Source organism: Crocuta crocuta, unplaced genomic scaffold, assembly GCF_008692635.1.
Source record: "Crocuta crocuta isolate KB4526 unplaced genomic scaffold, BGI_CrCroc_1.0 scaffold64, whole genome shotgun sequence".
NCBI lineage: Eukaryota > Metazoa > Chordata > Mammalia > Carnivora > Hyaenidae > Crocuta > Crocuta crocuta.
In genome coordinates, this window is record NW_027530640.1 from 10,203,711 (window position 1) to 10,228,804 (window position 25,094).

A 25,094-nucleotide genomic window follows, 5' to 3' on the forward strand; every position below is an offset into this window, starting at 1 on the left:
AGTGGATTAAACTGTTATCAACTACAGATTCGTTATCTCAAAGGGGAAGGCCCATTCCCTCTGCACCATTTCCTTAGCTCCAGAACACACTCCCCAGCAAAAGATGTTGGTAACTTGTTAACATATAGGATAAGAACCTTCTTTTCCAAAGAGAAAAGTCACAAAGACATACAACAATGCCAGCTGAGAACCCAGGATACAAAAAGCATCCTCCATGTAAAACAACAGTGCACCTTAGAATCAATAATCTCAAGACCTCAATATACAAGCTTATGTAAATTTAGATCATAATGAAGTTGGTATTCAGATTGATGGGGGAAAGGGAGATTTTTCAATAAAATAACTTTGGGGCAACTGGCTCATCATTTGCAATAGAAATAAATCTGGATTCCTACCCTCTCTCCTTACACTAAAATAAATTCTAAGTGCATCAAAGATGCAAATGTAAAACAGAAATCATTAAAGTACTTGAGAAAACATGGGAGTCTTTTTTTTTTTTTTAATCTCAGAGTACAGAAAACATTTCTAAGCAGGATGTAAAACCTAAGCGATAAAGCAAAAGACAGATCAATTTAACTACTCAAAATCATTTTCTGGGATCCAAAAAAATGCTATAAATAAGATTATAGGCAAACTAAGAAAAAATATTTGAAATACATACAAAAGCCTAACCTCTTTAAAGTAAAAAGAGCCCTTAAAAACCATTAATAGGAGACCCTGGGTAGCTTAGTCAATTAAGTGTCCAACTCTTAGTTTTGGTTCAGGTTACAATTTCATGGTTCCTGGGATCAAGCCCCACTCTGGGCTCTGTGCTGACAACACAGAGCCTGCTTGGGACTCTCTCTCACTCTGCCCCTCCCCTGCTCATTGTGCTCTTTTTCTCTCTCTCAAAATAAATAAACATTTTTAAAAAAACCACCATTAATTAAAAACATACAGTTCAACAGAAAAATGGACAAAGGACATAAACAGAAAATTCCCCCCAAAAAGAAATACAAAAGCCATAATCATATGAAACCAAGATTAGTCTCACTTACAAGAAATGCAAACTAAAATAAGATGACATCTTTTAAAGGATAACTGACATAGAAATGTTTGTAATATAAAAAAATGGAGATGATAAAAAGGTCCATTAACAGAGGACAGTTAAGTAAATAATGGTACATAAATATAATTAAATTCCATGTACCTATTATAATTTAATGTTGATTTCACCTATACTGATAATGATGAAAGCAACCTGTTGAGTAGGAGATAAAAAGGATTTCAATCTGTGGAGCAAGATTCCATTTATCTGAAAGTGTACTTTTTTTTTTTAAATCTATTTGTGAATAGGTGCACAGAGATATGTCTGGGAGAAAATTCATCAAGGTAACAGCAGTGATTGCCCCTGGGTGGAGGAATTTCAGGTGATTTTTACTTTATTTCAAAAATGTAGTACCCTCTTAACAGTCCACAATGAGCATATATTTCTTTAATTGAAGAAAGCAAAATTATCTTCATTGTGAAAAATATGAAGTCGTTTCAGTGCAGTATTTCAAAAAAGTAAAACCAAAGAGTCATCACGAAGTAAGGCAAATGGCCAGCCAGACCAAGGCCCATGCCTGGTGCCTACACCTTCTAACCTGTGCTGGGCAATGGGGAGCTGACAGGTAGGTATACACACTCAGGTTTACAAAGGTGAGGCCAGGTGCAGGATGGTGTGGGTTCACAAAACAGATCTGGAGGGTAAGAAAAACACCATTCAAACACCAGCTCTACTACATTAGCTGTGTTGACCTTGGGCAAGTCACTTAATCTCTCTGACCTTCTGTTTCCTCTGTATTGAGCTAGGATACCTGTCTCTGCCGTACAGGGCTATTGAGGGGATTAAGAAAGCTCTACTGTGATACCTTTCAGCTTACTGCTTGGCCCTGAAGCAGCACTCAACAAATGCCAGCAGCTTGTATTATTATCTGGGAGATTTATAGCCTTCATCCACACTGTACCCACTAAACTCTCCATCACCCAGGGTCACAACACAGAGTGGAGAGAGGAATCACGGACCTGGAGAATCCAAACATCTGGTCTTGAACAACATGCTTCTCCAGCACTCTGAAACCCTTCCTGGAAGCAGCAGACAAGGAGTAGGGCAGCCAGCCAGAAAGAGGAGGAGGAAGACAAAGCAAAGGCCTACAACATGCCCTGGGGCTGCTGGTTGTGCAGTTGCTGAGTCAACATAACTCACTTCACTCTGCTCACCTTTCCTCCTGGGTTGGCTGGGACCTTTCCTGTGACGTCAGCATTTTAGACTCCTAGATGGCCTATGGGAATGCCAACCTGGAATGGACTTTAGAGACCAGAGAGTGCAGGATCTTTCATTCTGCAGACGAAAGACCCGAGGACCAGAGAAAGCCAAGGCCCTGCAAGGAACTACAGCAGCCAGTACCCGTCTAGAAGCCCTAACTGTTCCATAGGGCTCTGCAGTCAGAGAAAAGAACCAGACTAGGACCATTTGGATTCAAATCATGGCCTAGAAATCACTAAATCAAGAGCCACACAGACGTTCCTCTGCTTCCAAAAGAAATAGAACTCAGACCAAAGAAGGAGGAGAGGCGAAGGAGTAATTCTCAAAACTACCTGGTGACTCTGGAGGTTACCTTGAATTCTTAGGACAGGAAGACCCTGGAAGAGAGAGGTACCAGCAGATTCAAAAAGAACTGGCAGGCTCCATCTCTTAGGTGGTAAATGCCCAAGAAGCAAGGCAGCCACGAATGAGGAAAGACTTGGAGCCAGCAATGCAAGGCCACTTTCCTGGAACACAGCCCTGACTGCTGGCACCGACTGGGCTGGGGCTTACCTTGGGCAGGCTGACTGGAGTCCTGGGCTTGGTCCTTGGGTTCTTAATCAAAAGCCTCTGATCCAGAGGGAGCAGGTGGTATTTCATGGCCTCGATGAGGAAGTCCTTACAGGTGTTGTTATTCTTTATCAAAGCTTCTTCTTCAACCGTCTGGAGGTAATAACCCACAGGTAATCCAGGAGCAGAACTCAGCCACATTTCCCACTCTGTCTCCCAAGTCATTCCTGTATTCCCACACTCTTATTCACCTACCACATCATCTCAGACCCCCTAGAGAAAGATCACTGACTTACAACTTAGTGCCCACCTCCTGCATTTCAAGAGCACAGTAGGGTAAAGTGATTAAGTTCTAGCATCAGACAGAGATACAACCTCAGTAGTTGTGTCTGTTATGTTAGTTTGTAGGCTTAAATGGAATTAAGCAAAATAAAGATAATTAGTTGTCCTGAAGGCTTCATCCCACATTCCTCCTGATTTGAATGCCTTATAATGTTTAGGGCAAATGTTCCTAAATGGTTTGAGAGGAGAGAGATGGAAAAAGGAAGAGAGCAGGATCCGTTAGTCAACCTTTGGCAGCATGAAGTGACAGTCAAGAAGAACTCATATCATTTTCTTACAGTGAAAGCCACAGGGACAAAACTAGCCAGTGAGGTGCTCTATAATAGAATGGTGATATCAGAGCAGAAAGAATGTCCTGCACAGAAGTCCTACCTACTGACCTCATCTTGGACCCTCTCCAAACTGGAACTATGGCTTAAGTTATGGCCCAAAGCAGATACTCAGCAAGTATAAGCCTAAATATTTCATGAGCAACACCAAGTGTGAAACCATGTGAGTGCTCCATTCTCAAATCTCTGTCCTCTGGCCTAGGTCAGACTGCTATGGGGCTTATCTATAAGGAGTAGCATGGTTTTCAGAGGCCACTTCATGTTTTCTTTGCTGGAGTGTTCAGGCGCTATCAGGAGAGACTGATTCCATTCAATAGCTAATGATGATTGAACGGCTCATTGTCCTCATTGTCAGGCAGCTCAGTGCTTGACCCCGGGAAGAAAAAGATGAACTAGACAAGGGCTCTGACCCTGAGGCACTCAAGTCCAGTCAGAGAAGGAGACTAGCCTCCCCACCTCGATTATCTCAGCCCCCAAGCTGGTCATGCACAAGGACTGACTGAGTCTCATCTGTCACTAGGATGTGGCCAGGCCATCACCTAATGGGTAGTGTTAGAGCTGGCAGGAAAAGGATTGGCATGATAGGGCCTCTGTCACCAATGGGCACCTCCTTCCCCAGAGGTGATCCCCAGGGACACACAGTTTGGGGGGAAGATTTCCCTACACCCCTCACCCCCACTAAGGGACTCACCTAGGTTGGGACAAGTCATAAGCTTTTAGGGTAAGTTAAAATTTAAAAAGGAAGACAGAAGATCTCTTAAAAACCTCAGATGGAAGGTGAAATGCATAAATAGCTATTTCTCCCAAAGGCACATTCAGCTTGAATGAGAAGTACTCCCAGAGAGTTAATGCTTCACCAGAGTTTCAATCTGGGGTAATATTTAAGTTTTAAGGATAGATACGGTGATGGTTGTAGAGCATGGGGAATGCAATTAACACACTGAATTGTACACTTAAAAATGGTCAAAATGATGACGTTTATGCAATATATATTTATATATTTATTATATTCATACATATAATCACAACTGAGAAGATTTTAAGATACAACATTACACTCTACAATATTTCAAAGTATTTAATAAAGCTTAATAAACATTAGCTATTAAAAACAAACAAACAAAACCACCTTCCCCAGAAATCAGTGTTGGTGCAGCTCTGCCCAGGCCTTTCCTTGTGTCCTCCCCCACCAAGATCAGCCAGCCACAGCGGGTTATAGTACTTCAAGTTTCAAGGTCAAATGAGTGTTAATGAAACATCCTCTTCCAGAGGTGTCTAAAGAGAGTCCTTTAAAGGGGGTGGGGGGGCAGTCCCACATGACAGTGCTCACGCCCATTGCCTCTGACCCCCTTCCTCTCCAGATCTAAACCCTACTTTGCCATAATAACCCAAGAACTATTTTCTAACATCTTTAAGTTTCAGTTGCGAACATCTGATTGAGGTTGTGACCAGGGGTCTGGAAAGCCTCTTCAGTTTTCCCTGGAACCTATATAGCCCTTCTTGTGGAAGTGAGACTGTGCTGGAGGCCAGACATCCATCTCTACCTTTGGTCTGTTTCCCATAGGACAGTAGGAAGTTGGATTCTGACATTGGGATGTTAGGCCAGTTCAGTTCCTCGACTTAGGAAACCTTTTCTATAGGAAGGATATGCTGCCACCAGGGGGCAGTAGTACCATCCAAAGTATAAAATGCAGAGCACACAAAAGGGCTGGCAAGTGTATGCCTCAGCACCTAAGAAGGACAGAGGTTCAGAGATTCAGAGAACATTTCACAGGGTCACAAGCTGAGGACTTTACAGGGGCTTTTGAGGATACAAAGTTCTCCTGCTGTTCCCAAAAGTATCCGTGGTCGTCAAAACAGCCGTAGTACCAGCTAGCATTCACTCACATAGGGATGCAACCTTTATATAGATTATCTCATTCTACCCCCAAACTATCTTATAAAGACAGGTGCTGTTTTTACCAGATGAGAAGACTGAGGTTTAGAAAGGTTGAGTACTGGGGCGCCTGGGTGGCTCTGTCGGTTTTAGTTCAGATCATGATCTCATAGTTTTGTGAGTTCGAGCCCTGCATGGGGCTCTGCACTGGCTCAGTTAGTTAAGCGTATGACTCTTGTTCTCATCTCAGGTCATGATCTCACAGTTCATGAGTTCAAGTCCTACACTGGGCTCTGCATTGATGGCATAGATTGTCTCTCCTCTCTGCCCCTCTCCCACTTGTACTCTCTCAAAAAAATAAATAAACTTAAAAAAAAAAAAAAGGTTGAGTACTTGCCCAGTGTTAGATGGCTGGGAAGTGACAGAGCTAGGCTGCTCAGATGCTGAACTTCCTCTCTTATCCTTGCTTCATACCTTCTATTCCTTCCAGAAACTTCTTGGAAAGAGATGAGGGCTGGCCTACCGCCTTGCTGTTTTGTTTTGCTCCTATATTTAACTTTTACTCTTTGCCCACTTATAAGAGTATCTAATGCCAATGGATAAACAGAACAGAGAGTATTAAAGGTGGCAGCCTGCTTAGCGGAAGGCAGGTGCCTCGGGCCGGCAGACTTGGATTTCAATCCTGACCTTGCCTCCTACTGCCCAATAAATCTAAACCTCCATAAACCTCAAGGCCCAAACTTGTAAAAACAGGATTATCTATCTTTGCCTCACAGGGTTGTTACAAGGATTAAATGAGAAAATATGTGTCACTATAGGGGCATCCCATCATTCTCAACTTTTCTTTCATTTCTTAGAGGAAGTAGAAGCAATATGTATCCCAGGCACCTGTGAGGGGCCGGTTTTTAAAGTCCTGAACTGGGCTCCAACTTGCCTAACACGAAGGCAAAGAGAACACAGAAACACTGTGGAAATGACCCTTCTTGCTTCAGGTCCTCTACAATAAAAGCAACCAACTTCTAGTGAACATCTGTTAGGCCCAGCTCCATGCTAAACAGCTGACTTACATATTTAAAACTCCTTTGGTCCTCACATTAATCCTGCTGGGCTCTACCATGATATCCCTTCTAGCAAAGAAGAAACTAAGTCTTGAAGAGGTGAAATAAAAATACAAAGCTAACAAGTAGTAGAGAAGGAACTAAAACTTAAGTGTCTTATTCTCCAACTTATGCTCTTAAACCTCACACTATCATCTAAAATATAACACTGTGTGTCAACTATACTTCAATAATAAAAATTAAAAAAAAAAAAAAAACTTATACTACCATGTCTCACAGTTAAGCCAGTGAGTTGGTGCATTCAGCCTGTGTAAAAGACTCAAACTCTTCAACCACCCCATACATCTAGGGTTGCCCACAGCAGGAAAGTGCGTGGTGCTTCACACAGCACTCACCTGGACCAGGTAATCCCTAGGTAAGAGAGGGAGACGGACGTGTTCCATCAGTTTTGCCATGTGCTCTAAACGGGTTTCCTTCTCATAATTGATCCATGAAATCACCGCTTCAAATACCTATAAAGAAAATTAACACAGGTAACTGTAGCAGACACAGCAGCTTTCAAACAATTTCCTCAACCTGAAAAAAAAAAGTCCAAATCATCTACAAAGGTGGTTAATCTAAGGTTTACTATTTAAAATAAAACAAAAATGGGGTGCCTCGGTGGGTCAGTCAGTTAAGCGTCTGACTTTGGCTCAGGTCATGATCTCTAGGCTCGTGGGTTCGAGCCCCGCGTCGTGCTCTGTGCTGACAGCTAGCTCAGAGCCTGGACCCTGTTTCAGATTCTTTGTCTCCCTCTCTCTCTGACCCTCCCCTGCTCACACTGTCTCTCTCTCTCTCTCATCAGAAATAAATTTTTAAAAAACATTAAAAAAATTTTTTAAATAAAAACAAAAATGGAAAGATTTTGTTTACTAGCTGACAACAAAGTGACATCACACACACACACACACACACACACACACACACGTACATTATAATAAACTTGCTACCCCAAATGCAAAATCACTAAGGTTCATTGCAAAATAAAAGCTAGTTCCAGTGGTTATTTAAAGATAGAAATACATAATAACTCTGAATAAAATATTCTAAACATTGCTCAAGAAAACCAGAAGCCTCTGGTGCTTGCTTCGGCAGCATATATACTAAAAAAAACAAAAAAGAAAAGAAAACTAGAAGCCTCTGGGGCAATGGCATCATACCCCTCACACCATATTTTTCTTTATCTCTCATATTCAGTTAATGCAGAATAAAAACAGTAAGAATACAATTGCCAAAAGTTGGCTGTAATGGTGACAAAGACAATGAATGACAGAGAGTTTCTGTCAAAAATTTCTCCTTGGTTTAACCTCTCCCTTGAGGAGAGATTTCATTTCTATACAAATGAAAATTGGGCTTGGAACCAAAAAGGAGGCTCTCCTGGTTGGATGTTCACCTTGCTCAAGAATAAGTCCAAAATCAAATCCCACACCACTATATGCATGCAGACAGATAAAATTCAATGTAGATAAGGCTGCAGGGAAACCAGCACTATTTCTGGAAACTTAATTAACACAGCTTTTTAAGAGGGGATGGAAGAATTTGGCAATATCACTCAAATACTTAAATGTGCATACTCTTTGACCTAGAAATAACACTTCTAGGGATCCAGCCTACAAAAATACACACAGAAGTGGGGCAAGCATATATGTTCCAGGATATTTGCCACAGAATTTTTGTAACAAAATTAAAAAGAAAACAAGCTAAAGCTCACTAATGGAGAAATTATTTAACTAATATACATACTATGGGATATTTTCAGCTGGTAAAAAGAATAAAACACAACACTTTCTTAGGCCAAAAACCAAGAAAGTGATCAAAGACTAAGATGGATATGACAAGGGGTGCCTGGGTGGCTCAGTCAGTTAAGCGTCTGACTTTGGCTCAGGTCGTGATTTCATGGTCTGTGAGTTCAAGCCCTGTGTCGGACTCTGTGTTGACAGCTCAGAACCTGGAACGTGCTTCAGATTCTGTCTCCCTCTCTCTCTGCTCCTCCCCTGCTCACGTTCTGTCTCTCTTTCAAAAACAAGTAAACATTAAAAAAAATTTTTAAAAAAAGATGGACATGTCAAATGGACACATAGCCAACAAATGAGTCTTCCATTGTCAACATCTGGGACAATATAAACATCAAAGAGAATAATGAAGAAACCAGATTACTGCTCTATATCTCGATAGGGTGGGAGTTACATGTACATATGCATTTATGAAAAGCAACTAGACTGTACACTTCATATCTATAAATTTCACTGTAAGTCATAACTCAATTTAAAATATTCTCAGTTAGGGGCACCTGGGTGGCTCAGTTGGTTAAGCGTCCAACTTCGGCTCAGGGCATGATCTCATGGTTCGTGGGTTCAAGCCCCACATCGGGCTCTGTGCTGACAGCTAGCTCAGAGCCTGGAGCCTGTTTCAGATTCTGTGTCTCCCTCTTTCTCTGACCCTCTCCTATTCATGCACTCTCTCTCTGACTCTCTCTGTCTCTCTCTCTTTCAGAAATAAATAAAACATTAAAAAATATTCGCAGGTAAAAAAAATAGATAATAATGGATCATAACACAATGAACAAAAAAAAAAATCCATGAATTCCATAAGGATACTTGAAGAAATGTGGGAAAGGCTCTTCTTCACAAATGCCAGCTAATAAAGGTAGAAGGAATGACAAAAACGTTACTTTGCCAAAACCAATGTAATAACTGATTGAGCAAAGTTCATCAATAAATGCTCGAATCACTGTGTGAAAAACTGTTGGGGAACACAATACGGTTTTCAAAGTATCACCCCACAGATTACTTACTCATTACATGGGGTGGGGGCAGCCTCAAATGGGGGAATCTGACAGATACCACCTTGAACAAGTGATCTAAGTACCACCAATAACAGGACAAACTTATATTCTTGATCGTTACTTAATGGGAAGGATAGAGCAGATACAGCATCCTCTAAAGCAATCTCTTCCTAAAATGTTTTAACCTGAATCTTAACAGTGAGGAAACAATTAGATCAGATAATTCCATGTTTGGAGCATTCTGCAAGACAGTTGGCCTGGATTCTTCAAAACCATTAAATTTATGAAAGACCAAAAAAAAAAAAAAAAAAAAGGCAGGGAGATAGTTCTAGATTAAGGGGATTTAGAGACTTGAAAACTAAATGTAATGCATGATCCTTGACAGGATCACATATTTAAAAGGAACAATCCATAAAAGACTATCTTGATACTGCTAGAAAATTTGAATGCTGACTAGGTATTAGCTAATATCATTTTATTAGTGTTAAATTTCTTTGGTATGATAATGGTTTTATGGCTAAAAAAGATAATTTCCTTGTTTTTAGGAAGATGCATAATAAAANTGTCAAATGGTTCAGCAAAATAGAAGATTAAATATGTAGAGTGAAAAGACAAATGAGGCAAAAAGTTAAGTGATGATTCTAAGTAAAGAGTATATGAATATACATGCTTTCAAACTTTAATACAGGTCTGAAATTTTTCAAAATAAAAAGTGGAGGGGATAGGAAAAGAAACTCTCAGTGAAAAGGAAAAATATGACCACAAAATTTACAATGTGGCATGAAGCTGAAAACTAACTCACAAAAAAAAATTCTCTAATTTTTCTAATGCTGACAATACTTCTGTGTGTATTAACTATGTTAATGACCCTTTGGCCCTACTTTCTAAATATATACTTAAGTCAGGCTGGGTAGACTCACAATAGGCAAAGAATCAATCAGAAAGGGAAGGGAAGGGAAGATAAATTAATGGAATGGAACAGAAAGAAAAGGGCAGTATGTGTATATAGTCTGCTCTCAGTTCTGTAAAAACTAACCTATGTGTGCACAATCATAAACACACATACCATGGAAATCCTCCCTGTCCAGTTCATTTTTTAAAATTAAATCTCAGAGAGCTTTATCACTCACCCAGATAGCATCAGTTTGTGGATCACTCGGTGTTACTTCAACTAGCCTTTAAGATCCGTGAGAACAGGGACCTTGTCTTTTTAATGGCAAATAATACACACAAATGTGTGTGTTTTTTTTTAATATTTTTATTTATTTCTAGGACAGAGAGAGACAGCGTGAGCAGGGGAGGGTCAGAGAGAGAGGGAGACACAGACTCCAAAATAGGCTACAGGCTCTGAGCTGGCAGTCAGCACAGAGCCCGACGCGGGGCTCGAACCCACGAACCGCGAGATCATGACCTAAGCGAAAGTCGGACGCTTAACCGACTAAGCCACCCAGGCGCCCCACACACAAATGTTTTTTAAATGAATGAATGGAGACATGAGTTTAGAATAAGCATGTGAGGAGGCAGCGGAACCTGTCCAGGCTGGAGCAGAGGGCAGGACTGGGGAAGAAGAGACTGGATTCAGGGTGGGGATAACAGTCTGGCCAATGAGGTAGTGGACAACCACAGTTTCATTCTGCCTTGCCTTGTGGTTATCCAACTTTCTTATACTCTGTTTTACTAGACTGTGAGCTCTTGCAAGGGGAGACACATCCCTCCCTGCTCCTTCTGCAACTCCTGCCACCCAGCACAATGTCAGGCACAGAGCAGGTGGCCAAGTGACAAAGCTAGGCGGAAGAATGCACTGCTGGTCTTTGAGTGGGTGGGATTTACTCACCCTGCCCTTCCCCATCAGCCAGCTTAGTCTTTGTTATAAAAGCTAAAGAGCAAGCTGAGTCTAATGGAGTCGATATTTAACCTTATCTTTATTTTTGGCTTGACTTGTCTAACGGGTTCCGCTTAGTTGCACTGTTTACCTACTCAGCTGTGAAAGCTGCAGCACTGGGCAACAACGGTGACCTTCTCAGCAGCTAGAGAAGGCCACATGTTGTTGTTTTTTTTTCATAGAGACCTTATGCTGAGAAAATAAACAAGCAAATCAACTTCCAATTAGCTTTAGCCTTTAATGTGCCTAAAATCATTCCCAGCAGCCCCTCCTGTCAAGGGACTGGCAACGAGGAGCGGCAGCAGGAGTCAGTATTTACCATGTGCCAGGCTCTGTACCACACTCTTCATGGACAACATCATCCTGGACTCTCGTAAGCCCAAGGGGCAGATACTCCTACCCCTTATTAAGTGACTTGCCCAAGTCCAGTGCCACAAAGCAGCAGGGCTGGGGTCCACACAAACCCAAAGCCAGTGCTTTTCTCTTATCTACTGCTCTCAGCTGCCTCTCACAGGCCTACGGTAGTGGCTGGCAGATTACAGCCCACAGGCCACATTCAGCCTGCCACCTGTTTTCATAAATAAAATTTTACTGGAGCACAGCCACACTCACTCGTTTACATGTTGTCTGTGGCTGCTTTCACACTGTAACAGCAGAGCTGAGACTCTATGGCCCACAAAGCTTAAAATATTTACTATCTGGTGCTTTGTAGGAAAATGGTGTCAATCCTTGGTCTATGAAATCTAAGCAGAGACCTTGTGGCTTCAGTCACAGGACAGGGCAATGTCTACGCAGATGAAAATACTTTTTATAGATCCCAGGATGAAATAATCAGCTGCCACAAGGCACACTTTGGGTTTTACCTTTAAATAAAATAAAACAAAACAAAACAAAAGCATCATTTCCTCACTGCTTCATATTCCAAAATCAATTTCTTGAGTGCTACAAGGTTGCTAGGTGGAAAAAAGATGGAAACAATCAAATTTCATAGTCCCTGGCTTCCCACACTTCCAATGTAAGCACAAGCCTTGGCTGAACACCAGGTGAAACTGACCCTGCATCCCCGGCCCCAGTGATGCAGGCAGCCAGGCCACACTGGACCTGCATGTTGTGAGTGACACGGGGAGCACTAGAGCACTTAACAGTCATTTTCAAAATATGTTCTGAGAATCAAGAAATGTGGACTCGGGTTAAAAACAGGCAGGGCAGTGACTTGGCAAGGGAAAGGGTCCAGTTGAGGATGATTCACAGCAAAGCATAGGATGGGGGAAAAGAAGCCAATTTTGACAAGATTAGGGGAAAAAACAGGTTTCTGCATACGGACTTAATTTGTTACTTAAGATTCAGGAGAGGCTAATTTTAATAACAACAGGCACAGTCTATGCATTTTACATGCCTGATCTCATTTAACCCACCCCAAATCCTCTGAAATAGGTATCACCGTTCACATTTTACAGATGAGGAAACAGACTCAAAAAGGTTAGTGTCCAAGGTCACAGTGCCAGGAAGTAGTGGATCTGGGATGTGAACTCACCTCCAATTGCAAAGACCCAAGGTCTAACATTATGTAATATTGCTGTCAGAGACACAATTAGTTGGAAAACCTGGGCAGACCACTGAGTTGGGGAAGTACATTACTCAACCTATAATTGTAATTACATCTGCCACAGGCTCCTAGGACATTCCCCCCAGATACTCTTTTCTTTCTTGGGGATAGAGCCAATAACATTTGCTGAATTCACTGCCATGATTTTCAGTCGAAAAGATAGCACTTCTAGACAAAAGAATGATTCTGTCACATTCTAGTTGGTTCTTAAACTAAAGCTTAACAGGACTTAATGTGAACCATATTGTGGCTTTGCTGTCACATGCCACACCAGGGACTGTCAGGAGCAGTGGTACGATGGAGCTGGGCTTGTCATGCACGTTTCTTCTGTCTTGGTGTTTAGTGACATTACACTAAGAGTCTGAAATCAGCCTTGGTGGAAATACTTACACCATGGAAATTAGCGAATGAATCAGAAAACAAATCACAGCTTTCAGATTTTTTTTTTTTTTTTTTGGAGAGCCAGTTATTAAACATTTACCAGCATCAAACGGGCTGGGAGATTTCCTGATCGGAAGGCTCCCCAGACTCTAGAAAACCTACTCAGTTGCACTCATCTTTCTGATAGTCCCATCATCTTAAGGTTTTATAGGGCACTTCACAGCTCCTTCTGGTAGTTGTTTCATTTCAAATCTGCAAGGGCCCTGGGAGGCGATTAAAGTCACACATAAAAGAGAAAAGTCAGGCTGAGAGTAGGGAAGTGGTCTGCCCAAACATTACCCAGCGAACTGGTGATGGATAGGGCAGCAATGAGAGCCACTGGCTTTCAATCAGCACTTTGACAGCACCCCATACATTTCGTCCATAGTACATTCTAGTTCGTAGCTGTATATTCATTTCTGTACATATTTGATGAAATCTATTTCTGTACATTTCTTATAAAATCTGCCTCCCTCATGTGATTTTTAAATTCCACAAAGACAGGGATCTAACGCCGATCTATTCACCAATGTCTCTTGTGTGAGTAACACATTATCTGCCACACAGAAAGCACTCAATAAATATTTGATGAGAGAATGAATTAGTCAGAGTAGGAATGACTGGGTATATGGTTCTCTTCCTATAGCAGCACCCTGCAAAATATCTGACTGCATATAAACAAAAATGATGGCAAAATTACAAGAGTGACATCGCCTTTTGCCAGGAAGTGGTCCAGCCATCCACTCCTGCCTACAGCCAGGATAAAGACATGCAGTCTGACACTGCACAGGACAAGGAGAAGGACTAAAACACAATGGTTTGACAGAAATGCCTGCAGCTCAAAGACAACTTCATGGCACTAATCCTACAAATGAATGGAGCATGACAGAGGGATGGAGAATGCTTTGCAGTCAATATGGTAGATGGAGCAGAGTTGGAAGGAATCTTCCCCTACAGCTCCAAACACACAAAAGTGACATATTACAAAAAAAAATAAAGCAAGTCAAAAGCAAGAGAGCAGTGCCTGAGTGCTTTAAATCAGAAAGAATTCAAGTCTAGCAGCTGAATGGAAGCTGAGGCCAAAATGGTTCAAAGGCCCATATGATTCAGACATGGACTTCAATGGTTCAGAACTGGTGTCTTATCAGGTAGACTGTCTAAGCCACAGGGTCCCTGTGGACAGTCCCATGGACAGCACTAGATGAACTCCACCCATCTACTACAGAAAAAGGGGAAGGAGGCTTACCATCTCCTGTCAGCTGGGAAGTTAAAAACCATGTCTTCAAGAAATGAGAACCCCAGGCTCTCACGGTGTACAGATATGGGGTCTGAAGTGACATTATCCAGATTGTATAGGGGATATTCAAGACAAAAAGGAATACAGAAACAGTTTCAGGAACGCCTGGGTGGCTCAGTCAGTTAAGCATCCAACTTCGCCTCAGGTCATGATGTCATGGTTCATGAGTTTGAGCCCCACATCGGGCTCTGTGCTGACAGCTCAGAGCCTAGAGCATGCTTTGGATGCTGCGTCTCCCTCTCTCTCTGCCCTTTCCCCACTTGTGCTCTCTCTCTTTCAAAAATAAATAAACATTTTAAAAAATTTGTAAAGAAAGAAAGATCCAGACCAGTTAACCTGCCCTAGAGGGGAACTCCCACAGCCCAGGGCAACCCAGACTCCCATGGATAAAACATCCTCTGAAGATGGCCTCATAATAAAAACTTATACATCATTAATGAGAAGAACTGCAAAAAGGAAAATCAACAGATACAACAAATCATTAAATATTTGGGGAAACCCAAGAAAATCGGACTCAAGACTGACTATGCAATATAGTCCTCAGAATACTAGGCGAAGGAGACATTCTGCAGTAAAGGAGGTTCTGGGACCAAATGAGCCTGGATAACAATCATATACACCCACAAATATCCTTGAGATTCCCATTAACATGTGAAAGGTCTGACAAGTCCTTCAATTTCTGAACCTGGTTCCTGTGATTTGCCACTGTCTCCTAAATGTATCAGACCTGAGAATTTTTTTAACCTAAATACCTATACACATCTCACAACACTGCCATTTTACAACACATAGTTGGTAGCCTAGACAAGAAAGTCCTCACCTCCTAACCTGTTCCGTTTCCAGCCTCATCTCCACTACCTCCCCCAAAGATTTTAGACTCTCATCACATAGGTTACTTTTCCCCCAAGAAGAATAAAGCATTTCAAACTTCCAGTCCTATATTCCTGGAAACCCCTTGATCTGAATGGCTTTCTAAAATCCCACTCTTGGGGCACCTGGGTGGCTCAGTCGGTTAAGCCTCCGACTTCGGCTCAGGTCACGATCTCACGGCTCGTGGGTTCGAGCCCCGTGTCGGGCTCTATGCTGAAAGCTATCTCAGAGCCTGGAGCCTGTTTCAGATTCTGTCTCCTCTGTCTCTGACCCTCCCCTGCTCACGCTGTCTCTGTCTCTGTCTCTCTCAGAAATAAATAAAAACATTTAAATTTTTTTTAAATTTTTTAAAAAGTAAAATAAAATTCCACTCTATTCTCCAAGGTTTACTTCCAATATTCTCTTTTTTATGATGTCTTCCCACCTAACAATTTGGAATAAAACACTCCAGGGTGCTCTCTGTGAATTCTGATTTCAGGCAATGACTTGTCTCAGTCACATAAGGATACATGTTTTGTATACAGACTGTGAGCTCTTAAACAGTCCTAGGTGTCACTCACCTCTGTCTCCCTGCCTGGGTAGACAAGTCTTAATAAAAAGCAGGGGCTTGGGAGGCAGACACAATCAGCTTCAAATCACAAAGCTATTTTTTTTTAGGTTTATTTATTTATTTTGAAAGAGAGAGAAAGAGGCACAGAGAGAGGGAGAGTCAGAGAATCCCAAGTAGGCTCTGCCAGTGTCCCAAGTAGGTACTGTCAGTGCAGGGCCTGATGCAAGTCTCAAACCCACAAACCATGAGACCATGACCTGAGACATAATCAAGAGTCAGACACTCAACTGACTGAGCTACTCAGATGCCTCTCAAATCACAAAACTCTTTATTGTTAACATGCCTTAGTTTCCTCCTCTGCAAAATGGAGGCAATAATCTCTGTCTTGGGAGTTGGTATGAGAAGCATAAATGATATGCTGAACAGTAGGCCGGGCAAAAGAGTCACATGAAAAGCATACATTCACTAGCATTCCATTTATGTAAAGTTCAAAAACTGGCAAAACTGATCCATGAGAAGTCAAAACAGTTATGCTTCTTGGGGTGGGGGACAGTGATAGGAAGGGACCCCTAGGGTTCTGTTTCCTGATCTGTATGCTGGTTGGGTGGGTATTTCACTTTGTAGAAAGTTGAGCTGTGTGCTTCTTATTTGGTCATGTCTCTTGAACTTACTTCAATACAAATGTCAGTTTGAAAAAAAAAAAAAAAAGATGCATGAAATGCACCTGGAGAACAGTGGGCAGTCAAGGTAGATATGGGGCCATAGTGCTGTGGCATTGTGCTCACAGGTATTCACTGAATTGCACTTTCCAAAGGAGAACAGTAAAAGCAGTACTGCCAGACCAGGCCAGATGGCTGTAGGCAGGCTGAGAAGCTGGCAACTCTAACTGCTGACCTCATATTAAGGCGGGGGCGGGGCGGGTTGACTTCCAAAGCCTGGGCAGCAGGATGCACCTGCTCAATCACTGGATAATATCTGGGCAGCAAGCACTCAAGTCCAAGTTACTGGCCAAGGAGCTCCAGTCTGCACCCTCCACCCACCATTGGCTGGAGAGGCTAGAAGTTCAGGCAGGAGGGCGTGCAACAGAAATGATCCCAGGAGGCAAGGGCCCCATCCCTTTCAGAAGATCCCAGAACTTGGCTTCTGATCACAGTTTTAGGAGGCTACAGAGCATTAAATATGTGATTGCATGGAGAGAAGCTAAGCTATAGTTCTAGTTATAACACATACTTGACACTTACTCTTTAAGAGACCTAACCAATTTCTTCCTGACCTGTATCTAAACTGTGGGCCGTTTCCCTGTTAATACTGAAAACTCCAATAATAGTGTTCCTTAAGAAGGCATTTTTAAGAGATGGAATTTTTGGAATTTTTGAGAAGTAGAAACATATTTACCAGCTAAGAAAGCAGAGATTCAGAAAAGTCCACTAGCCAACAATTTGGTGGCAAAACTTGCTAGAACTTGGGAGTCATCTTTCTTCTCCTTAGAGTGGATCTGTCCTGAGGGTTGCTTACCTGGGTCACAGAAGCTGTCAATGGTGACAGCGAACTCTGGGTCTTAAAGGGGAATACAATAAATGATCTGCTCACAGGCTTAGCTCTGACTCCTGACACCTCCATGTGGAAGAAACAGGTGACTGTGTGGGGCATACTCCTGTGTGCCTTGGCTCTATTTTGGTGGGGGGAGGTGGGGAGGTGGAAGGGGTCCTACCCAAAGAACTTGTAATTTTGTAACTCCTACCAGATCCTTTTGTCTTCCCTCAAATAATAGGAATTTCCAAAACCGAAACTACATGAAGGAAAAACAGGAGAGAAAATGGCAAAGATCCATGCCTCCTCTGACCTCTCATTCTCACATTTGTCCCTATTCTCTAGAAAAATGTGAAAATTTTTCCCATAACCTCACCTGGCTTAGGGCAGTGTCCAGTGCTAGTCTGCCTCTTCTTTCCCTCAGGGAGTACCTGCTTAGCACCTCCACAGTGCCTCCGGGGGCTCTGTGACACAGAGATGGCTGAGGTACCCCCACAGGCTTCAAGGAGTTTGAGGTTAGTGGAGGAGATAAGGCATGAGCAGACGCACATGAGGTAGGAGGAAGAATGGTATCTGAGCCCTAGGAGAAGGCCAGATAGGGCCGAGGGGCCTGGGAATGCTGGGAAGCAAGAGGCAACTCCCACTCTCAGCCTGTGCTATGCACCAAGCCCCAGGTCACACAACTACCCAAACCAATAAGTGCCCTGGGAAAAGCCTCCCCTTGAGAAAGGCCCCAGTCCAAAGTCAGCAGCAGCAGCAGCAGTAGTAGCAGTAATAACAACAGTATAGTGACAATAATAATAGCAGCAATAATCATATCTTACAGGAATGAACACTTCCCGTGGGCTGAGAACTTTTCACAGGGCATGTGATTTCATTCTCAGAACAACTCTAGAAGATACTATATTATCATTAACCTCCCTATTATAGATGAGAAGGCTAAGACATAGAGAAGTTCTTCTATTCATTCCTCCAACAAAATGTTTTTGTTTATTTGTCTACCATGAACCTGATACTACATTGGTAGTGACCATGAGACAGAGAAAATCCATGACTGTATATGGTACATACATCCTGGTAGGAGGCAGATAACTTGCCCAAAGTCACTCAGCTTATTAGAGCTGTGGTGGCCAGATGAGAACTCAGCCACCCTGACTGCAGAACCTGAACTTTCAAACTCCCAATAAGCAAACTGCCTGGGCTTAGCCACAGTCACTTATAATTATCATTATTAAAACACCACATTTACCCTATTTTAAGATGCATAGTTTTTTTGCATTTTAATATCTGAAATTCAGCTGCATTTTTTAATATATGCTGAAAGAACCCTGTGAGCTGTAGGCAAAGAGGTTAAGTCATAATATAGTTGACTTGCTGTTCAAACATGGATTTAGATGAATACAGGTTATTTGATTACCAGTGCAATTCAGTTTTCTGCAAATGTTAACATTAAATGCAGTTGAATTTTAGCTTAAATTAAGATCCCTGCTAATACTTCAAATATACTCCAATAAGTTCACTATAATTTGATATTGAAAGAAAAATTTACTGTACATGCAAGACATTGCCTATTATGAAATTTAACTAAAGGAAATATAAATTACCAAATCTCCTGGAACAGATTACAGAATTTTCAAAGCCTAAAGAGCTCGCATTCAAACGACAAACATTTAATTGTCAAAAGCTTCCAGCTATTTAACTTCCAACAATATGTAATCAATTAAGGTGAAACGAAACTACAGGTTTTGCCAAAATAAAAACGGAAGCCAAACCCCACTGCTCTATGATAAGCTTCCAAATAATACTGTCAACCTTGGGAGTACCTGGCTGGCTCAGTCGGGGGAGTGCGCAACTCCTGATATCAGAGTCATGAGTTCAAGGCCTATGTTGGGTGAAGAGATTACTTAAAAATAAAACCTAAAAAAAATAAATAAACTGCCAGCCTAAAAGGTATCAACTGGGGTCACCTGGGTGGTTAAGTCAGTTAAGCATCTGTCTCTTGATTTTGGTTCAGTCATGATCTCACCATTCATGAGTTTGAGCCCCCGTTTTGGGGCAGACAGTGCAGAGCTTGCTTAGGGTTCCCTCTCTGCCCCTTCGCTGCTCGTGTGTGTGTATGCTCTCTCACTCTCTCAAAATAAATAAATAAACATTTAAAAAATAATAATGAAAGGTAGGTACCAAAAGGATCAGGATCATCAGCAATCTACTTTACAGAAAGCATCACATAGCTCTGAGGCTACACCTAACTTCTGAGAACCAAACATAATACACAACTTCATTAATGTGAAAAATACCTATAACCCCAAACTCTAATTACACAGAACAAGCAACTCATATGTAATCATATGAATGAATGAGAGCCACTACAGACGTTTTAAGTATGTAGATTTAATGTCATGGTTCTTTGCTTCTGGAAAGATACAATTAACTCCATGGCTTATTTTACCATTATCAGAGGCAAAACTGATACCATTACCATTGTGAGTGGTGCCTCAAAAGAAAGGACTATGCTAATTACATTGATAGCTGCCATTTATGTACCTGTCAAACAATATACTTGATTTTTTTATATGCATTATCTGTGATCCTCATAACTCTATAAGGGAGGTACTCTTACTATTCCCATTTTACATGTAAGGAAATTAAAGTTCAAAGAGACCAGTGACTTCTGAAAATCATGGAGCCANACTACAGACAACGTTTTAAGTATGTAGATTTAATGTCATGGTTCTTTGCTTCTGGAAAGATACAATTAACTCCATGGCTTATTTTACCATTATCAGAGGCAAAACTGATACCATTACCATTGTGAGTGGTGCCTCAAAAGAAAGGACTATGCTAATTACATTGATAGCTGCCATTTATGTACCTGTCAAACAATATACTTGATTTTTTTATATGCATTATCTGTGATCCTCATAACTCTATAAGGGAGGTACTCTTACTATTCCCATTTTACATGTAAGGAAATTAAAGTTCAAAGAGACCAGTGACTTCTGAAAATCATGGAGCCAGTAAGCATCAAGTCAAACATGGAACCAGGTGTGCCTGAGTCCAAAGCCCAAATGGTTTCCAGGGCACTAAAAAGTCTCTCCCCAATGACAACAGTGAATGAGCACCTACTAGGTTCCAGGTACCATCGATACCAGGCATTTTACATACCTTATCCCATTTAATACCCACAACCACCCTGTGGAATATATTCTATTACTTTTCTCACTCTATACGTGAGAAAACGATGGAGAAGCAAAGTATCTCACCCAAGGTCACCAACTAACTTGTAAATACTAGCGATGAGATCTGTACCCAACTGGCCAACATCAAAGTTTATGTTATTTTCAGTACAGTGGAGTACATTCCCTGCAGTAAAGAATTTCTTCCTGGTAGAAGTAGAATGGAATCTGGTTTGGAATTCACCCAGATGAAGATGGAAGGGGAGAACAGTTCAAGCAGAGGGTCAGTGAGAGGGAAGGCCTAGAGGTAGAACAGATCAACAGTCACAGGGCAGCTAAATCTGTGGGCAGAAATCAAGCCTGTAGCACAAAGTGGTGAATGGTCAGTGAATTAGGGAACTAGGTATCAAGAGAACCGGGGTCTAGTTTTGCAATGGCTACTGACTGTGTGACTCCCAACAGATCCTATTTCCTCTCTGGGCCTCAGTTTCCTCATCAGTAAAAGTTCTAATCCCCTATTAGGTGTTCCCCAAAGGCCTTCTCTGACTTAAATGCTCAGTGATGCTCCCAAGAGTCCAGGTGGGACAGTAGTTAAGACCAAGTGACAGGGGATCCCAAGTCTGCACTAACTAGCTGAGTGAACTCGGAAAAGCTAATTAATTACTTCCTCCAAGTTAGTCTTCCTCATCTGTAATGTGGGGGCGATAGCTATATCTGCTTCATAGGGTTGTGGTGAAGGCTAAGCGAACTACAGAGAATAAGGCACTTAGTAGAGTATGTGGGAAACTCTAAACATCAAGTAAATGGAGGCAGATTTGTCACCATCATCATCACCACTGTTATTTCTTCCTCAAAGAGTCCAGACACCGAAGGTGGTAGTCATGAACCAGAAGGCCTTTTTCTAATTATTTAAATGGACAAAAAAATAAGCTTTTTTTTTCCCACTGAAAAAGAAAAAAATATCTCACTGAACCACAACTCCCTACCAAGACCACCTCATGTGTGAGACTCCTATTTCACCAAGGGCCCAGGCCATACCTTCTCCTCTGAAGAAACGGTCAGCTTGTCACTGGATATCAAGCTGCATACCTGGTCCAGACTGAGGCTAAGAAATTCTTCCCCCAGCATCACCTCTGGAAAGTGCTGCTCTGTTCCAAAAAAAATAAAAAGAAAGAAAAAAGAAAAAAAAGCCGAAGTTCAGAAAACAAAGTTACAACACTCTTCCTGCCCTTCCAGGAACCAAGGCCATGGCAACCTGTGAAATTCGGAGTGGAGTCCTGGGGACTCTGGGGGTGGGCATGAGGAAAAGGGACAGAGAGGCAGAGAGAAAGACAGTACATTCTGGCTGAAGGGAAACTAGCCTCTTAATGTGGCAGCAAAGGCATCTCTCTGCGTGATCCTCCATCCTGAACATCAACATAGATGAAAATGGGGCAGAGAGATGTGAAGTTATATTTTCTTCCATGCTCCATGAGATTAATAATGGCGTTGCAGAATAGCCTCGCTGGGACCTGCCTACTTAATTGAGCTCATTTGCCCTGAAGGTGCAAGCTGGCAGATCTGCAGACAGTGCCCCCTGCAGCTCAGCCAAACAAAAGTGGGTCAGAACTGCTGTGTGGCTGGAAGTCTCTGGGATTCTAGTACAAAGTCAACATTTGAAGGCTGGCAGAAGGCATCATCCTTTAATGTCCAAAGCCCACTTTAAGTCCCTTAAGCCCACTCCAGAGTCTATGATTCACAAGGAGGCCTGACTAAGCATCTATCCCAGCATGTTGTCCCCACCACCATGAGGAACAGTCCGTGACAGGCAGGCCAGTGGAGACCATTAAGATGGAGGAGAATTTGGGGATGGCTAGAACGAGACAAAACACACAGGCCAGATGTCCACGCAGGGGAAATGCCAAGGACAATTGCTATCCTGACATTTGCCCAGGCCACCATCCTGCTATTACAGAGACAGTAAAATGTCAGCGAAAGAGTGTGCACTTCAGAAGGAAGGAACCTAGATTCAAATTCTGGCTTTGCATTTGCAAGCTGTGTTCCTGAGCCAAGGGCATCACCTCCCTAAGGCCTCACTATCCCTCTGTGGAATGGGGACACGACAGCTTGTCTTGCCTCCCTCCCATGCTATGATGAGAAAGGAAGTGTCAAAACTATTTTTGCAAGTTCTGCCAAGGTAAAGTGGCCCATGAGCTGACAATTCCAGATACAGCAAGTTCTGGCAACTTGGCAACTGCCTCAGGCTGGTCTCCTTCCTCAGTCCTCTCATAGTTCTGCCCCATTGGCCCAAGGAACGTCTGTGCTCCCTGCCCTCCTGGCTCCAGGCCTCCCCTCTTCTTTCTCTGCTGGCCCCTCTCTAGCCTTACAAGGCTTCTCAGATAAATCTAAAGGGCCATACCTCCCACTTCCTATGGAGAGCTACCCCTGCTTGGTCTGGCCAGCCCCTCTAGTGAGATTCAGAATCCCTCCATCCCTGGGAAGCAACCCTGCTGCAGCCATATAATGAAAAGGAAAATCAGAGCATGCTAAGCTCTTATATTCATCAGCTTCTTTAAAGCAAACAAAGAAGGGATGCCTGGGTGGCTCAGTCGGTTAAGCATCTGACTCTTGATTTCAGCTCAGGTCATGGTCTCACAGTTTGTGAGTTTGAGCCCCGCATGGGGCTCCATGCTGACACTGCAGAGCCTTCTTGGGATTCTCTGTCTCTCTGTCTCTCTCTCCCCCTCCCTCCCTCCCTTCCACCCCACCCTCCTGCATACTCTCTCTCAAAATAAAAAAAATAAACTTAAAAAAATTTTAAGCCAAACAAGGAAGATTTAAATCACTCCTTAAAAAATCATTTTCAACTTTAACTTGAAATAATTTCAGACCCAAAGAATTCCCACAGACCCTGCATCCAGAGCCTCCAAATGTCAATATTTTACTCTCAGAGATCCAGTTATAAACAATCTTGTCCATCTTTCACTGGACAAAATGGGCTCCCCACTTGTTTTCCCCTAGCCTCATGATATCACTGAGTCTATAGTTAAGGCTTGTCTACCATGAAGCTCAGGAATGCTTGGACGTGACAAAACAAATTTAAGAGGCACATCCCTTACGAAGGGAAGCAAATGCTATAAAGTGAGAAGAAGCTCGTCTTCCTTCTTCGTATGTCAACAGGAAACAGCCTTTAGTTAAAGCTTAGATTTTAGGTTAGACATTCAAAAGACTTCCCTAACTATGGGAATATTGAGGACTACATGACACTATATTTAAAGCATTCATTCCTAAAGATTTTTAAATAAGGGCAAGTGAACAATATCCTTTGGATGATGGGAATTAGTTCTTGGCCTTGAAGCCTTGGAAAGCAACAGGATTCTCCCTATATGCCACTTCTGGTCCAAGAAGTCTTTGGACCAGAGATCTCCATCTGTTGGCAACACCAAGAATTAGTGAAGAGAAAAAGCAGTCACCACACCAAAATAAAATTTAGGACATCTAGACTCTGTATCTGCCAAGACTGAGCTAAGCAGGAGAGTTCAGGCAAACCAGCACCCACATCATGCGGGTGGATGTGGGTGGCCCGGAGCCACACACAACCTTCCTGCCTTTATCTTTGGCTGACCAAAACCCTGACATTTGGAGGAGGGAGAAGAAAGAGAACAGGAGGAGGTAAGAAATGAAAATGTGGGGTGTGAAAAGTACTTCCTCATAGCTCATAAAGCTGAAAGTAGATGGGCCTGGATTTTGAAAAGGAAGAAGATGGGGGCGCCTAGGTGGCTCAGTTGGTTAAGCGTCAGACTTTGGCTCAGGTCATGATCTCACAGTTTGTAGGTTCGAGCCCTGCGTCGGGCTCCGTGCTGACAGCTAGCTCAGAGCCTGGAGCCTGTCTTTAAATTCTGTATCTCCCTCTCTCTCTGACCCTCCCCTGCTCGCTCTCTCTCTCTCTTTCAAAAATAAATAAAAAACAAATAAAAAAACAAACATTTAAAAAAAGAAAAGGAAAAAGATGAAGTGCAGCAATGTGTATTCTAGGTGGCTTTGAGAGATTCTCAAAGATCAATCAAGGCAGGAAACAGGCCCCACACTTCCCCATCTATCACCCTCTGGGGCACTGCAGAATTTGAATCTAGGTCCCTTCTTTCTAAACAAGTTTTTTTAATGTCTTATTTATTTCTGTGAGAGAGACAGAGAGAGAGCGTGAGTAGGGGAGGGTCAGAGAGAGAGGGAGACACAGAATCCGAAACAGGCTCCAGGCTCTGAGCTGGCTCAGCACAGAGCCCAACACAGGGTTCCAACCCACAAACCGTGAGATCATGACCTGAGCCGAAGTCGGAAGCCCAACTGAGCCACCCAGGCGCCCCTAGCTCCCTTCTTTCTGAAGTGGGCTGCTGCTTGGCCCATCTGGAACCGTCCATTGAAACCCCTCCAGAAATCCTCCCACTGGAAGCAGCAGATGGCAGGGAAGGGGCAGCTGGCGGGGAGAGGGTAGCAGCTCCACACCCAGGGCTGGTACCCT

General features: G+C 42.6%; 1 protein-coding gene across 6 annotated transcripts in view; it reads right to left on the reverse strand.

The window, feature by feature from the left end:
- The window catches only part of KLHL3 (kelch like family member 3), a 121,193-nt gene that overhangs the window by 31,067 nt on the left and 65,032 nt on the right, over positions 1 to 25,094 (reverse strand). For all 6 annotated transcript variants that reach the window (XM_077768684.1, XM_077768688.1, XM_077768685.1 and 3 more), the window contains 3 exons: positions 21,635 to 21,744; positions 6,837 to 6,953; positions 2,840 to 2,989 (listed from right to left, as the gene is read on the reverse strand). In XM_077768684.1, coding sequence (XP_077624810.1) covers positions 2,840 to 2,989; positions 6,837 to 6,953; positions 21,635 to 21,744 — 377 coding nt within the window. The remainder of the gene's footprint in view (positions 1 to 2,839; positions 2,990 to 6,836; positions 6,954 to 21,634; positions 21,745 to 25,094) is intronic.